Here is a 16,174-nt window from a genome sequence, read left to right on the forward strand (position 1 = left end):
GTCTTAGTTTTGAGGATTTTTGTTTCCTTTATGTTGAGGTGTAATCTGTACTGAAGGCTGACATTTTTTGTTGAACATGCCTTTTTTATATTATTATAATATCTTTATTTCATTAAATTTATTTCTTTACAGGGGAATCACTTTTCTATCTTGCTGCTTTTAAGATCTTAGTCTCCGCTGTTCTATAGTTGCACTCTGATGTGTTTAGGTGTGGTTTTCTTTTTGCTAAACTTGCCTTTGCCCCCTATAACACCAAAAAAAAAAAGAAACTAAACCTCTTGCTGTGGAGTTAATTCTGACTATAACAACCCTATAGGACAGAGTAGAACTGCCTCCACCGGGTTTCCAAGGAGCCGCTGGTAGATTATGAACTGCCAGCCGTTTGGTTAGCAGCCGTAGCGCTTAACCACCACGCCACCAGGGCTCCTTGCCCCCCCGTCTGCTGTAACTCCTGTCACTACAACGTGCTAATGGACACCATATTTTTTCCTACTTCTCAGTCAGCTTTTACAGCACTCTTTCTGCCATGGGAGAAAACAGCTAAGAAGGTATGTGTATTGGGCAGTAGGGGAAGTATGCAGCGCCTCAGTGGCTTTATGTTGAATCTATGTTCCTCTTGTTTCTGCTGGTGATGGACTTGTACAGCACTTCACACATGGCCTGGTCTGTAGTTAAGTAAGGCAGTGACTGTAATAGTTCTCCTCTTTCAAGGAAATGCTCTTGTCAGATGCTTTCCTCCACGGGCTCATTTTCCTGGAGACTGACTTCGTTGTGATCTGAATGCCCTGTTTTTAACAGTGTGTATTTTGGCTTTTAGATCAGTGACAGTTTGTTCTTTGATACATCAGATGATGAGGAACTTCGAGAACAGCTGGATATGCACTCCATCATTGTCTCCTGTGTCAGCGAGGAGCCCCTCTTCACTGCAGATCAGGTAGGAGGGAGAGACCCCTCAACAGAAGGAAAAGGGAGTCCGAGCTGGAAAAAGATCTCTTAGTGTGACAGTAGATTGTGGGCTGTGAGAATTTACTTATTTTTCTATGTTTTATGGTTTTGTAGGCTTAACAGGTATCTATCTCTTCCATTAAAAAAAAAACAAACAAACCAGTATATGTTATCTGAAGCAGATGGGATTATGTTAGTTGAGAAAATTTTCTAAAATAGGCATTGTTAAACAGTGCGGCCAGTTACAAAGGGAGGCTTATTGCTTAAACTAAAATATATTGTGATTTCCTACTTTCTTTGGATTTAGCCAGACACGGGCCAATGACGATATATCCCTGTAAAAATTATGTTGTTTCTATAAAACCCTGGGTAAAAGGCATTAGCATTTATTAGAAGTACATGTTTGTGTACCCTAGAAAGAAGCGAACATTATTCTTGTGGAATGCGCTGATAATGCCAGCCTTGTGTTCATTTTAAACTAGTTGAGTCAGCTTTCCCGTTTTCTGAATACTCTTCCCACCTCTGTTGGGTTGTCCCGATGTGATGCAACTTCTTTCTGAAATAAAATGTTCCACGGCCACTCGAATTGTGAATTCCACCAAACGGCATTTTTAGGCTGCAGCGGCAAGGTCAGTGGGGATGTTTACTATGGCAAGGTTGGGAAGAGTACATCAAAGAGAAACCAGGAAGAAGAACGCTGCATGCCCCTTTGTTGTCGTGTCATTGGAGTGCTTTTTAGTCATATTTGTGGTTGGATTGTTCTAGGCTACAAAGAGTGTGGTGCAAAAAGCAAGGTAATAATATATCAGGGCGGTGTCTTGAGGCGTAGCATGGTATTCCAGGCAAAGTGACCCTGAGAGTTCGTTGTCCCTTCAGCAATCTGTTATAGCACTGTAAGCCATCCCTGTGTTAAAGACTTAGAGAAACGGATTCTGCAGCCTCTGCTGGGTGTCATCGTACTTTGTACAATGTTAGGCCTATTTTGGAAAATCTTCCCACATTAAGGAGCCCTGGTGGCACAATGGTTAAGCACTCGGCTGCTAACCAGAAGGTCGGGGATCACGGGTGTACTGAGGGGGGTGATGCAGAGGGAGGCATTTGCCCCCAGGTGCAAGTCCAAGGGGGCGTGAGATAAGGCGTGGAATGACCATCCTGAGGTGACATAAATGTGAAAGGCAGCCTGACTGAGGCAGCTCGGACAAGAGCGGGGAAGGCGTTTGCACTTGTTACCCTTGCTGTGCCTCTGTCTGTCGGTGGTTCAAACCCATCAGTCACTCCGCGGGAGAAAGGTGTGGCATTCTGCTCCTGTAAACATTACGGCCTTGGAAGCCCTGCAGTGGGAGCAGTTCTCTTCTGCTTGTAGGGTTGCTGTGAGTCGGAATCAACTTGATAGCAAGGGGCTTGGTTTCTGGTTTCTCACTAATTAACAATAAACCTGCTTCAGGTTTACTTTTTTCCCTCACTGTGGACCTGTTCAGCTTGCTGATCGATAAAGCATGTTAAATATGCTTGCATTATTTTGCTCATTTATTTAATTGTATTTTCTTTAGTAGTTTTTTTTTTTTTTTTAAACTCTTAGGTCTTATTTTCTATTTATCAAATGGTTTTCTGGCCTTCCTTTAAATTCTTACTGAGTTCTATATTCTGCTCCACTTTTGGACTCTGAAACAGGGCAAGATGCTGTTTAGGAGTTGAGCAACAGGGCACATCATAGCAGATTTCCTTACTGCTTGAACAGCAGGCGTATTTATGAAAACTTCCTGCTTTTGTGCAGTTATTTTTCTCTTTAAGCTACTACATTTTAAGTCATCTTTAAATATCCCTTTAACTGTCACTGAATTAATATATGAAATTATTTTTCTACTGTTAAAGGAGAGTTTTGCTGTCATAAAGGTGATTTCTTGCTTTATGTGTTAAGTTGTTTACACTTGTATTTTCTGAATTTTATGTCAGTTTAATTAAATAACTTTCGATTAAGCACTTGCATGTGGTTTGTGGTAAACTTTCTGTTATTTGCTTTCTTTTAACTGTAACTTTATGATCTGGTTCTGGAATGTATGGAGTAAGTTCTGTGTATGTTTATAGCACCATTTATTTCGCAGACACTGTAAGATCTGGTAGGGGCGGAATCATTGTGGGCATGTGAAATCATATTCTGTTTAATTTTGTGTTTAGTACTTTGTAAGGTTTTTTGAAATCTGATGAGCCATGTTCACTCTGATGATGAAAATTTTGATTATTCAGAACACCTGCTCCTGCACACTGTAGATTAATGGAGGATTTCGTACATTTCAATTCCAGTTCCCTTAGGTGAATGCCACGTTACCGATAGATGGTTTTTCTTATGCATAGCTGATTAACAATGGTGTGTATATTTTTGAAGGTTATTGAAGAAATCGAAGAAATGATGCAGGAATCCCCGGACCCAGAAGATGATGAAACCCCCACGCAGTCCGATCGACTTTCGATGCTTTCCCAGGAAATTCAGACCCTTAAGAGATATAGTACAAGCAGTTATGAAGAGAGTAAGAAACCCTACTTAAAACAATGCTCTTTGTGTTTACTGTGTATATGGAACAGATAGTCACACTGTCTCCAGAAAGCTTTGATTCTCACAGGCTGTACCCTTCTCTGGCCCTTGAATAATACTCCAGGCATAATTTTGTCATTGCTCAGGGACTGTGTCTTATTCACCTTTAACCCTGCTGCCTATCCCTATGCATAGTGTAGAATAGATACTCAGTCATTATGTGTTGGAGTCCCCGGGCAGTGCAAATAGTTAACGCTCCTGGCTGCTGACCGAAAGGTTGGAGGTTCGACTCCACCCAGAGGTGCCTCAGAAGAAAGGTTTAGTGATCTACTTCCAAAAAATCAGCCACTGAAAGCCCTCTGGAGCGCAGTTCCACTCTGACACACTTGGGTTTGCCATGCGTTGGAATTGACTCAACAGCAACTAGTTAATTATTTGTTGAAAATCTTGAGTGGGTGAATCTAGTCTGTCATAGCCCCTATTTGTACACATGGTTGACTACTCTGCAACTGTGGAGAATTTTAGGAACTGTGGATCTGTTTGATACACATCAGAATAATGAGCCATAAAAAGTGCAGCTGGTTATCATGAAAGGTTTCTGAGTAACTGTAACCAGCCCACGGTAATCATGAGGCTGGTTACTGAGTATGCATATAGCCTTTGCCATGTGGCTGGTCTTCCCTTGAAGTGATGGGGTCCTTATCTGCTCAACTCATGCTGTTGCCTAGTTTCGTCTCTGTGATATGACCAGAGGTCTGGAGTTTGGTTGCTGCAGTCCCTTTGGGTTGCTCCAGTGCTACTTTGATTTGCGTGGCTTCCTTTCAACCCGTAGATGATCAACAGGCTGAATTCTTCTGGGTGGTCTGATTTGTCCATGCTGCTGTAGATGTGGGCGTAACGTTGATGAGTCTCTATCTTTTGCATTGATGGGGCGGGGGGGGGGGAAGAAAACAGTTGCAGATGAGTTGATTGTGACTCATGGCAACCTCACAAGTGTCAGAGTAGAACTGTGGTCCATAGCTCCATAGGGTTTCCAGTGGCTGTGACCTTTCAGAAGTAGATTACCAGGCCTTTCTTCCACGGCATCTCTGGGTGGACGTGAAGCCCCAACCTTTTGGATAGTACTTGAGCACTTAACCATTTGTGCCAACCAGGGACTCATCATGCGAGGGGAAGTGCTGAGAAAAAGCTGAAATGGAGCCTCCAGGGGATATTTTTCCCTTTCATTTCCCTAATCTCAAATAAAAATTCACACATTGGGATGTGTGATTAAATATGTATTCTGTTTAATTCTTTCAATCTGACTCCTCCTGTCTTCAGAAGTGTGCCAGAACCCTGCTGAATTGCACGCAGTTTCTAATCAGCAGGTAGCTTCTGTACGCTTCCCCTGCTTTTGTGTTTTTTCTTTTTCTTGTATAAGCGTTCTCAGTCTTGCTGAGGTGCTATTCATGAAATGATTGCTTTAAGCAAGTGAACAATTTTGTTAGACTTTTCTTCTCAGTCATTTGAGAAGAGACTTGGCCCACCTGCCCCCAGAGCTATTTGGATCCTAAGAAGACCACGACCAGTCAGTTTAATTGCTAAGAATGAGTTTTGCTCTTTGGTATAAAACACCCTGTTGTGCTCCCCTGAAGCATTTTTGTCTTAATGTCTACTGTGCATTGTTTTTGGTCACAGGAGTGAAAAGGCTCTCAGTGTCTGAACTAAATGAGCTCCTGGAAGAAATTGAGACCGCCATTAAGGATTACTCTGAAGAGCTGGTGCAGCAGTTGGCCCTACGAGATGAACTAGAGTTTGAAAAGGAAGTGAAAAACAGCTTCATTTCTGTTCTTATTGAAGTGCAAAACAAACAGAAAGAGCACAAAGAAATGGCCAAAAAGAAGAAGAAACTCAAAAACAGCAGCTCTCAGAATGGCAAGCATGAGAAGAGTCATATGCCCGGCACAGTAAGTTATGTTTTGCTGGAGGCACCACCTGCTGGAACGCAGTCCACGGGGTTGCTGGTCCACTGGCCAGCAAGGGCATGGCAGGCTGCACGTGTGCCGAGCACTGTGCTTGTAACCACAGCACCAGACAGGTTCTCTGCAGGACCACCGCCGTGCTCAGCCACCTTGGAAGGTGTTTTCTTGCTGAGGGGTATCACGGATGTCAGGATAATTCAGTACTGGGATGCTTAGGCGGCAAGTAAGTAGACAGAAGACGGGAAGACAGAGGATGTATTATAGAGAAGAAGCGAGAGCAAGTACACGTTTTTAGAACGTCAGAATGTTAATAATGTGATTATTTATGTTTGACTGGTGGGCTTATGAATGCTTTTCTTTTTCTTGTGTAATAAGAAATTAAAAGGGGGCTCATTTAGAGGTAGCAGAACTGTGCTGATCCACAAAGCACAGATTGGTTTGTAACCAGTTCCTCCTGGCCTGTGAGCGAGGTTAGAATATGAGGATGTTAGCGGGGGTGACGTGACATGAGCTGTTTGGCCCAGTGTTGGGCAGACTAGAATATTACTGGCTGTTGAAAACAAGTCTGGAATCTTTGACCCTTTGTGTAAAGAGCTTTGTTTTCTACTTTTTCATTTTTTCACTAGTGATCCTGTGAATTTCACTTGATCAGACTTCATCATGACCATTAACTGTTGGTTATATGAGATGAATTTCCTTATTGCTCTCATGGCCGTCGCACTTTTCTTTGGTTGGTTGAGGCCTGGTGTGTTGCCACGTTGATTTTGTTTGTATGTGAAGAAATGCTAGTTTTATTTTTAGATTAGATGGTTCCCATTTTTCTAAAGAGAATGTGCTTTTGTAATTCATAGTATTGAAAGCCGGGTGATACCAATGACCACAAACTGGTTATTAAGGTTTGCAGTGATATAAACTCTGTCTCTGATTAAATCTTAATTTATTTTTTCTAAGGAAATAGACTTTACCAGTGAAATAGACCTTCTTAACCAGGTTTGGAAACCCTGGTGGCATAGTAGCTAAGTGCTGCGGCTGCTAACTAAAAGGTCAGCAGCTCGAATTCTCCAGGCGCTCCTTGGAAACCCTGTGGGGCAGTTCTACACTGTTCTGTAGTGTCGCTGTGAGTCGGAATCGACTCGAGGGCAGTGGGTTAACCAGATTTGGGTGGAATCCTAGAAAGAGAATGCAGTTTTTAGGTTGTTGGGCCATCAATGAATGCTTAATACAAACAAAAAGAATCTTGCCAGTTAGCACATTCATCTTACTATTATTGCCTAGGAGTAAATGGAGGTTTTCTTAGATTAATGTCCATTCGTACAGTTGGAAAGACCACAGCTTATAAACCAACTTTAAAAAAATTGTCAGATGTGAGGTACCAAAATGTTTTTGAGAAATGGCAGTATTGATTAAATAATTTTTTGTTTACATTTCATATTTAAGTAAATTGCCCTGTTATACGAGTGCGATTAACTAAAATGCTTATTTAAAAAGTTGCAGCACAGTTGGTAATTTCAGGATATCCACTTTTAGGGATTATATGCAAGTCCTTCATTTGTTGGTGTTAAAACTTGGCTGAGGAACATAAGTTTATCCTTACAGGGGTTTAAAGGCTTCTTTTTGTAACTCCCATATTTAAAAAAAGGAAAAAAAGTTAGAGTAGATTGGATCCATTGTGTAATTTTTTCATGCTATTTGTATTGAAAAAAGAAATTGGCAAAGAAACATTAGGTCTTAATTGAATTCTCATTATTTTGTCTTAAAAGAGATTGAATGTAACAGTGAATTTTTTCAGAATGTTTGGACTTGTGAAATTGCTTCTTGGTCTACCATTTATGCCCAGACCTTTAATCAGGTCAGTGATGGCAATACTAAGTTTGTGGTACTGGTTCCCTGTATCTTTCATAAAATGTTGAAGATAGACCATCTCATCTGTAACGCAGCAGCTTGAAATCTGGGATTCTAGAAATAGTGGTACCAAAACCAAACCAGTTTTTGTCGAGTTGATTCCGACTCGTGGTGACCTTATATGTTTCACAGTGGAACTGTGATCCCTAGGGTTTTCATGGCTGTGACCTTTTGGAAGCAGGTTGCCAGCCTTTTCTTCCAAGACACCTCTGGGTGGGTTCAAATCACCAGCTTTTCAGTTAGTAGTTGAGTGCTTCACCGTTTGTGCTACCCAGGGACAGAAATAGTGGTAGGTGACTCAGAAGAGCTCTGAAGTGAAATGACAGGTTTAATAAATGGATCTGAAAAGATATTAAACAAAAAAACCCAAACTCACTGCAGTTGAGTCGGTTCCGATTTATAGCGACCCTATAGAACATTGTAGAACTGCCCCGTAGGGTTTTCAAGGTTGTCATCTTCACGGAAGTGGACTGCCACATCTTTCTCCCATGGAGTGGATGGTGGCTTCCAACTGCTGATCTTTTGGTTAGCAGCCCACTGTGTGCTCTAACCACTGTACCACCAGGGCTTCTTCCAGAAAGATATTGCCTTTCCAGATATTTCATGTAGGTGCAGTTTTGCCAAGGCCTGATATCTATGAGTATCATCAGTGATACTAATTTAAAAAATGGTGGCCTCTGTCAGAATAGCTTCTGTTTTCATCCTCATGTCATATGCTGTTTGTTTTTCTAATGACATTAGTCACTTTTTTTTTTTTTTTGGCCTCCCTTAGACATTTTGTCTTATTAGCAGGTCTTGAACATTTTTCCTTAATCATGGAATGAATTGATTCATAGAAACAAAAACAGCAATATGTAGTTAGAGTAACACATTACCCATAGTGACTAGCTTGTTCTCTGGTCAAAAGATACACTAATGAAATGTCTGGGTTGGAATGGAATTAAATTCTATTTTGGATTTAGTTTGGGGGACATAGTTTGTTTTAAACTTTTGCCACAATGAAAAAAAAACGTGGCCTTAGGGATGCTATTTAGAGCATTAGAAAATGCCCTTAGAGTTTGAAAACGTTATTAAATATTAAAGAAAATATTGAATGTCTTATACAAATGAAACGTTATCTTGATTTGAGTCCTGATTTTGAAGATAATCCGTTATATGTTGGATAAGATAAAACAAAATTCATTGATTTAGCAAATATTTATTGTCTTCCTTGTGTGAGGTGATGTTCAAGATACAATAGCAAATAGAACAGACGAGGCCCATACCCTCACAGAACTTACATTCTAAGGAGGAAGACAGGTTATGAACAAGTAAAAGAATGGGTAGATATTGTAATTTCAGGCAGTAATAAATGTTATCAGAAAACAAAAGGCTGGGTGGGATGGTCAAGAGTGATGCTGTTTGAGATAGGGTGGTCACTGTCTTGCTGCTGCTTGTGCTCGGTGATGCAGACACCTCTCCTTTCAACCCTCAGGTTGTAGGGGCGTTTGGGGGAATTAGATCCTTTCACTGGGAAATGAGACTCAAGAGAGCAGAAAACTTTATCCCCTGTGTCTTGTTTTTTAGCATCTGGAGGAACAGAGGGGTAGGGGTAGAGACTGCGATGGCGGAAGGGCACTGTCTACTGATCAATATGGTGACCTACATGGATTTCTTTGAATTGACTGCACCATTCTTCAAAATCATGATGAAGCATTGTTTTCTCCTTTTTAGAACCTTTCTTAATGACTCATCCCCCCTCTCTCCCTCTTTTGGGGTTGCTGTTTCTGTTAGCACTCTCATACTGTATTGCAAATGTTTGTCTCTATGGTGGTTCTCTAAAGAAGGGAGATTTGACTTTATTTTCTTGGTATCTTTAGGTCCAGCATTAGGTATCTAATAGATTTTTGTTGAATAAATGTGTTTCTACCTGACCTTGAACCTTTCTGCGAAGTGCCAAACTATGGAGGCCAAGTACATATTGATTAAGAACTTTGGATTAAGAGTTGTATTTGAATCCTGGTCCTGCCACTGAGCCATACTACTTTGAGATTTGGAGGGATTAAATGAAATAATATATGCAAGACTAGCGTATAACTGAGTAACTGCTAATTGGTATATGTCCAACTGCCTGCCAGACATTTCTCCTTGAATATGTTGTAGGAATCTGAAATTTATTCTGTTAAACCAAAATGATCATTTCCCTGAAATTGAATTTTCTCTTATGTTTCTTCTTGTGGTTAGGTCCTCTGTGAAGCCAGGAGAATTGCTAGGTCAAAAAATATGTAGTTTTAAAAGGTTTTAAATGCCCAGCTTTTCAAATTGCTCTCTAAAAAAGTAACTCAATAACAATGCAAGAGAGTGATCATGCCCCCACACCTCTCACCGACATTGGGTATTAACCAGCGTTTTTAATATGTACTGATCCGATAGGCAAACAATGTTCTGATTTCTTGACCATTTATATTTTTTCTTTTGTGAGTTGCCTGTTATGTCATATTTGAGATATTTGTTTATTTGTGAGAGTGCACATATTTAAATATTATAGTACCAGTTGTTTTGGCGTTGACTTAAATGTCTCTGAAACAAAGTGCAAGCTTCTTGAAGACTCATTCCCATTGCCTCCTCAGAGCCTCATCTAGTTTCTGAGACTTTGCATGTCATCTAATACATGTTTGTTGAATTCAAACTCTAGTATAAAGGAGATTGAATCCCAGAGGAGGTGGATTTATGGTATTTGAATTATTATTTTTCTTTTGGGGTTTTTTTTTTCTTTCCAGTCTTTGTCTATATCAAACAGATTCCCAAGTCATTGAATTTCAGTGGGAACTCACATGAGTAAATGAGCAAGTTGAAGTCCACTAGGTTATGTTTAATTCAGTAGCTGTTTATCTAGTTATCTGAAGTTGCAAAGACATTATTGCTTGTCTGATTAGCATTGTACCTTAGTAAACTTACATGGATGAAGAAAGACATACCTACTCTTTGAGAGGGGGGGACAGTGCTGGTTCCGTGGTAGAATTCTCACCTGTCATGTGGGAGATCTGGGTTCTATGCCTGGCCAACGTACCTCTACATAGCCACCACCTGCCTGTCAGTGGAGGCTTGGGAATTGCTGTGATGCAGAACAGGTCTGAGTGGAGCTTGCAGACTAAGATGGATTAGGAAAAAAAGCCTGGCAATTGACTTCTGGTAATCAACCAGTGAAAACCCTATAGACCACAACGGTCAGATTCTGTTGTGCATGAGTGGCCATGAGTTGGGGGCCAACTCGACGGCAGCGAACCGCAACAGCTCTTTGAGAATCCAGTAGTGTTTTTGAATTAAATGTTACTTAATCAGATCTGTCACTGAGAAGATAGGAATATGTAATATCTTTTTTTGTTTGCCATAATCACATTGAACTTTCAAAGAGAGTTTAAATATGTTGTACTCACCACCAGCAGGAATGTGTAACTACGTCACTCTAATCTGAAAAAATTAATCCTGACAATTTTGGGAGATTAGCAATCAGTCACTAGTCCGTAATGGGGAAACAGGAAACTGTGTTGTAAAAGAAATCTTATTACCCTAATTTATTTCTTTTGGGGATTGTGGGATAACTGTAAAGATGGGGAAGCTCTGGGGCTTATTAGATGATAGATACTCTTTCTGTGTATATATTTCTTTCACAGATGTGTTCCATCTGTCTTTATGATTCACTTAGCTTATATTATGACTAAGAACCCATCTGTTCTGTTATCTTTTTACGTGCAAAAATGCCCAGCGATATTTTTTCATTTACCATATTTTTTACCCAAATAACATATGTGTTACACATTTTTGCCAACTGCACAACCCGTTCACACGTTGTTTTCCCAAACATGGTATGAGTGTTACGTGTGTGTGTTGTTTACGTGGGTGTGTTATTTGCAAAAAATACGGTAATCTTAACCAAAGCTGACATTAAGGAAATAGAAATTTATTTTTATTTAGACAGGTACTATTAGATCATTCTGCAGTTATCTTAGTTTATCCTAGATCTAAGCCTAAAAGATCTGTTCTGACCAGAGTTTAGAACCAGTTCAGAACGATTCAGTATCTGCCGATGTAATGGAGGGCAACGTACACGTTGCATAGCAACCAAATCTGTTGCCTGTTGGACTTTGACCTGAGTAGGAAACAAATAGTGGTGCCCTGCTCAAAACTGATGGCCAGCCACGCTGCTTGGAATGTGTGTCTTTCTCCACAGCCCTCCCAATAATCCGGTCTCCCCATGAATCCCAGAAGTTTGAGGAGCATGATGCGGGAGATTGGATTATTAGCGGGGCTATGAAGAGCAACACACATTCAAAGCAGCGCAGTCCTTTCCTACTCAGGTCTCAATCCTACAGATTTGGTTGCTACGCAATACCCTACGCTGCCCTCATTGACCTCGGAAATTACTGAACCATTCAGAACTGGTTTGAAGCCCTGGTTCTGTTTGAATTTGGGGCTTCTGTTTAAAAAACATGGCCTAGCTTTTTTCTTTTTCCTTTCAATTTGGAATTTTTTAATTGTACACTTGCTAAGATAATTTAGACCAGGGTTCGACCCTCTGCCTGCTTTATAAAGTTTTATTGGAACACAGCGATGCCCATTTGTTTACATATTGTCTGCGGCTGCTTCTGTGCTACAATGGTAGGATCAGGTAGCAGAGACTGTATGGCCTGCAAACCCTAAACTAGTTACTGTCTGTCCCTTTACAGAAGAAGTTTGCCAATGCCTGATTTAGGCTAAAACTTTAGTAAAATTGAAAATTAGGAAAAAAAAATGTGAAGTCCATGTAAGTGAGTTTGTATGGAAAAAAATACTATATTGTATCTAAGATTTATTGTGTCACTTTGTTTATCCAAACAGTGTTGAGTTGTTCCTTTCCTCAAGCCCCAATCCAGCCATCTGAGTTTTACCAGCAGATGGTGACGCCTCGGCCAGTCCATCTCCGAGGCAGTTGGAGCAGGCACCCTGCCTAGCAGCAGACCTTTTCCTGTGTGTGTCAGAGTCCCAGTAGGTAGGGGACAAAAGCCAGCGCGTAAGCCAGTGGTCTTGAGTTTGGAAAAAACCAAAAGAATGAAAGTGTTGGCAGTCACTTGGGCACACTATATGTATAAAAAAATACATAGTGATAAAAGGTACTTTAAAAGAAGGTAGAGGAGAACTGGGAAAGGTGATTCCCTCCCCTTTCTAAACCGTGCTGCTTGAGACGATAAATTCTGCCCTATACACATATTCAAATGTAAATAATAACACCTTTCCAGTGTAGTTTGTTGGTGATATTTGATAACATTGCTCTGCTTTCTTTATTTATTGCAAAGAGCATTTCCTAGAAATTAGTGTTAGAGCTGTAAAATGGAAGGTCATTGGAAGGTGGAGAGAAGCTTGGACATGTAATGTTTATTATTTCAAAACAAATTCAGACCTATGATTTTGGTAGTTTAAAAAGACACCTATCACTGTTTTAAAATGATAAAATTTCTCACGTATTTCCTCTGTGACTTGGGACAGACCTAATTTTGAAGAATCTGCTATGCATAAATGTGCAGATATTGGCGTATGCCTGTACTTTAGGGAAGGGCAGTGGCTTTACGCCGGCCATGTTAGGCAGGCATGAGAGACGATTGCTCCATCAGCAGCGTCCAGGGTGGTGGTCTCAGGGAGGTAACGTTACGGAGCTGTTGGTCTTCAGATTTTCTCAGCTGTGTCTTATTGAGAACGGAAAAGTAGAAGTTTTTTATTAAACTAAAATCTGTGTTATTATTTGTTTCTGAGATTTAAACCATTTTAATGACTTTTTTACATTGACGATCTTTGATAAAATTTTGTCCATTGTATTTTAGACATGTATCACTTAATGATTTATAGGTTTAAACTCTTCATTATTAGTCTTTTATTATTTGTTTTTAAAAAGTTAGTTCATGGGTTACTTCAAAGCAGAACAAATTTATTTTATGAAAGTTACTATTGCCTAGAGAAGTATATGTCATTACCAATTCTTGATGTTTTACCATTATCTGTTTGTTTTCCACAGTGGCTACTTGTTCTTAGGGTGATAATAGTGAATTTTCATGGCCCAACAGTTAATGTACTACCAGGAGTCCATTCTTGACTCCATTTTTGTCTTGGAGAGGCCATTGTTAATATAACACAAGTCCACGGAAAGGCTGTAGCATGCCAGGGAATTGTATTCGTATAGGCTTAGTTTAGAATATTCAGAAGTATCAGGAAGGAATTTATAAAATTGCCAAGATTGATTATTTTACTTTACTTTTAGTGGCTTTGAAAATGTTTGACAATACTTAGTTTCCATGTTAATATTAAATTGGTGGCACAATGGTTAAATGCCCCCTTGCCTGCTAAACAGAAATTCAGCGGTTCAAACCCACCCAGCATTTCCTTGGGAGAAAAGACTTGGTGATCTGCTCATAAAGGTAAAGCCTAGGAAACCCTGTGGTGAAGTTCTGTTCTGTCCTATAGAGTTGCTATGATTGGAATGGACTTGATGGCACACAGCAACAATAATACTAAATTACATTAAAATTTAGAAAGATCTTCAGAAACAAAAATAAAATTATTTGATACGATCCACTTTGAAAATCTTCAAATTACTCCTTTCTGCTCTGAGAGTGTGCTTATACAGTAGGGGTTTAGTGTTTAGGACGTTTTCAAATATTTACCTGTTTGCTCTAATTCGTATTTTCTAATTTGCTTGGATCTGTTTTACAATATAATTGCTTTATAATTCAATTGAAATTATTTGATTTGAGGAGTGCTGAAACTTAAAAAACTAATAGTATCTGTTATCTCAATTATTTTTATTTGAATATTTTTTACTTTTTTTAAAATTTGACTATTGCGTTTCATTCTGTTTTTTATGTTTTGACTATTTTGAAAAGATTTTCATCTATTAAACATTAAAATTACTGTTCTATAAATTAATATTGGAAAATCATATTCAGACTATTGAAAAATTATGTGATTTATAAAGACCAATAGTTATGTTTCAATTTCACTTTCTTTTGAACTCTTGGGTGTAAAGAATATTAACAGGGTAAAAGCGTAGATTAGAATAAGAATCAGAAATAGATGAAAAACATTTTTTTAGTTTCTTTTCCTAAAGTTTTTTTTTGTGATATGGAGCTTTGACACTGAGATTTTTGAAAGATTTTCTGGTTAGTTAGAAATTCATGCCAGTTGGTACCAGATGAGAGTGAGAGAAAGGTTTGGTGGCAGGAATAGTCAGTTTTCGGCCCCCCTCCCCTCACCTGCCTCCAGTGAAGTCATTGGTGCTGGTGAATACGCTGTGGGCATAGAATGTGTTAGGACCTGGGAAAGAACTGACAAACTACGACACTGTATCTGATTCTTGTTGCTTTTCACTTTGCTTAGTGTTTTTTTTTTTTCCCCCTAGCTCTTTTTATTATTCAGAAAGACTTTGAATTACCTGAAGGTGTTACTTGCTTTCTGTTAAAGCTTTTTGGCTGATTTCTATGTGGATACATAGATAGTAATGTCTTTTTCATGCTTTCTTCAGTCCTTTAAACTAGGGGTTATAACCAGAGATTTATTATGTCTCAGTTCCAATATTTTTTTATACCAGGAGATATTGACATACTGTTTTTGCTCTTCTGGAGAACATAGAAAGGTGTGGTTACTTTGGGAGCTATATTTAAAAAGTTATTCTAGCCTTTTTTTTTTAAGGAATGTAGCCAGAACATTTTGAATATTTATGTTGTGCCAGACATTTTATCAAGTGCTTCTGGTAGATTATTTTGTTTACTCTCACAACACCTTTAGGTTATTATTACTGCCATTTCCTAAATGGGTGTACTGAAGCTCAACAGAGGCCTTTGTTCACAGAGCAGCGAGCATCGGCGTGAGGGTGCGTGCAAGGGGCCCTGGACCCTGAGTTTTCCTCTTCTGAGGAAACTGTTGGCGGCATGTTGTGTATGGGCTTCGGGATCTTGGCTCATTTCATTGTCCTCTTTCAGATTTTTATGTATTTTTTATCTCCTGTATCTTGTTTATACTTTGTTGCTCCTGGTTTTGTCTGATAAAAACTTCCAGAGAATGACGGATTTCAAGGCTTAATACACTAGGGAAGGAAATGGTTATGAGGCAGTTGTGAATATTTGCCGTCTAAGTAATGCTGAGTAAACCCCGTTTCCCCTTCCTTGCCACATTACCTTGGCGATTTGTCAGTAGCGAGGAGAAAAATAAAGTGAATACTGTAAATGCTTGATCACTTTTCAGTTTACAAATGGGCTCATATCAAAAATTCCATTCTGTGAAGGGCATTTTACGAAACTATTAACTCCCTTCCTAAGAAGGCAGTGGTAAACTGATGGTTAGATTAGAAAATAATTTTCAACTCGCAGAATCTTCATCAGCTCTTTACTTTGAATTTGAGCACTTGAATTCTTTCCTGCAAATGTGGAAATGGTAGATGAAAGCTCAAAGATCCCATGGGAGCAGGACCTGGCCTTCTGACATAGCTAGTGTTGCAGTCGTTTTTTAATTAAACTGTAACCAATCTTTATCTAATGTCCTTCAGTTCATCCAGTATCCATAACCCTGAGACTTAGTTTTGTCAGCGCCTTGTGGTGCTTTTGCCTTGAAGACTATTTACCAAAGAAATACTTCTCTTCCTTCCTCCCCCCCTTCCTCATTCTCTCTCTTCTTATAAAATTTAAGCATAGAGAAAATCTTCCCGCTGGCCCAGTTAAGCCCTGTGAGTACCTAATAACACCGCATCTGCTCTCAAGGTTGTAAATGTAGTGTTTCTAAGTGAGGTGGTTTGCTACAAAGGTAAATTTATTCTGTCTCTGAGGTTTTTCTTTTT

At 39.5% G+C, this 16,174-nt stretch overlaps 1 protein-coding gene across 4 annotated transcripts in view; it reads left to right on the top strand.

Annotated features, from left to right (window-relative positions):
- FEZ2 (fasciculation and elongation protein zeta 2) overlaps window positions 1-16,174 on the top strand; it is a 64,378-nt gene that overhangs the window by 18,671 nt on the left and 29,533 nt on the right. For all 4 annotated transcript variants that reach the window (XM_049870352.1, XM_049870354.1, XM_049870353.1 and 1 more), the window contains exons 3-5: window positions 818-934; window positions 3,329-3,470; window positions 5,153-5,421. In XM_049870352.1, coding sequence (XP_049726309.1) covers window positions 818-934; window positions 3,329-3,470; window positions 5,153-5,421 — 528 coding nt within the window. The remainder of the gene's footprint in view (window positions 1-817; window positions 935-3,328; window positions 3,471-5,152; window positions 5,422-16,174) is intronic.

This window comes from Elephas maximus, chromosome 26, assembly GCF_024166365.1.
Source record: "Elephas maximus indicus isolate mEleMax1 chromosome 26, mEleMax1 primary haplotype, whole genome shotgun sequence".
Classification (NCBI taxonomy): domain Eukaryota; kingdom Metazoa; phylum Chordata; class Mammalia; order Proboscidea; family Elephantidae; genus Elephas; species Elephas maximus.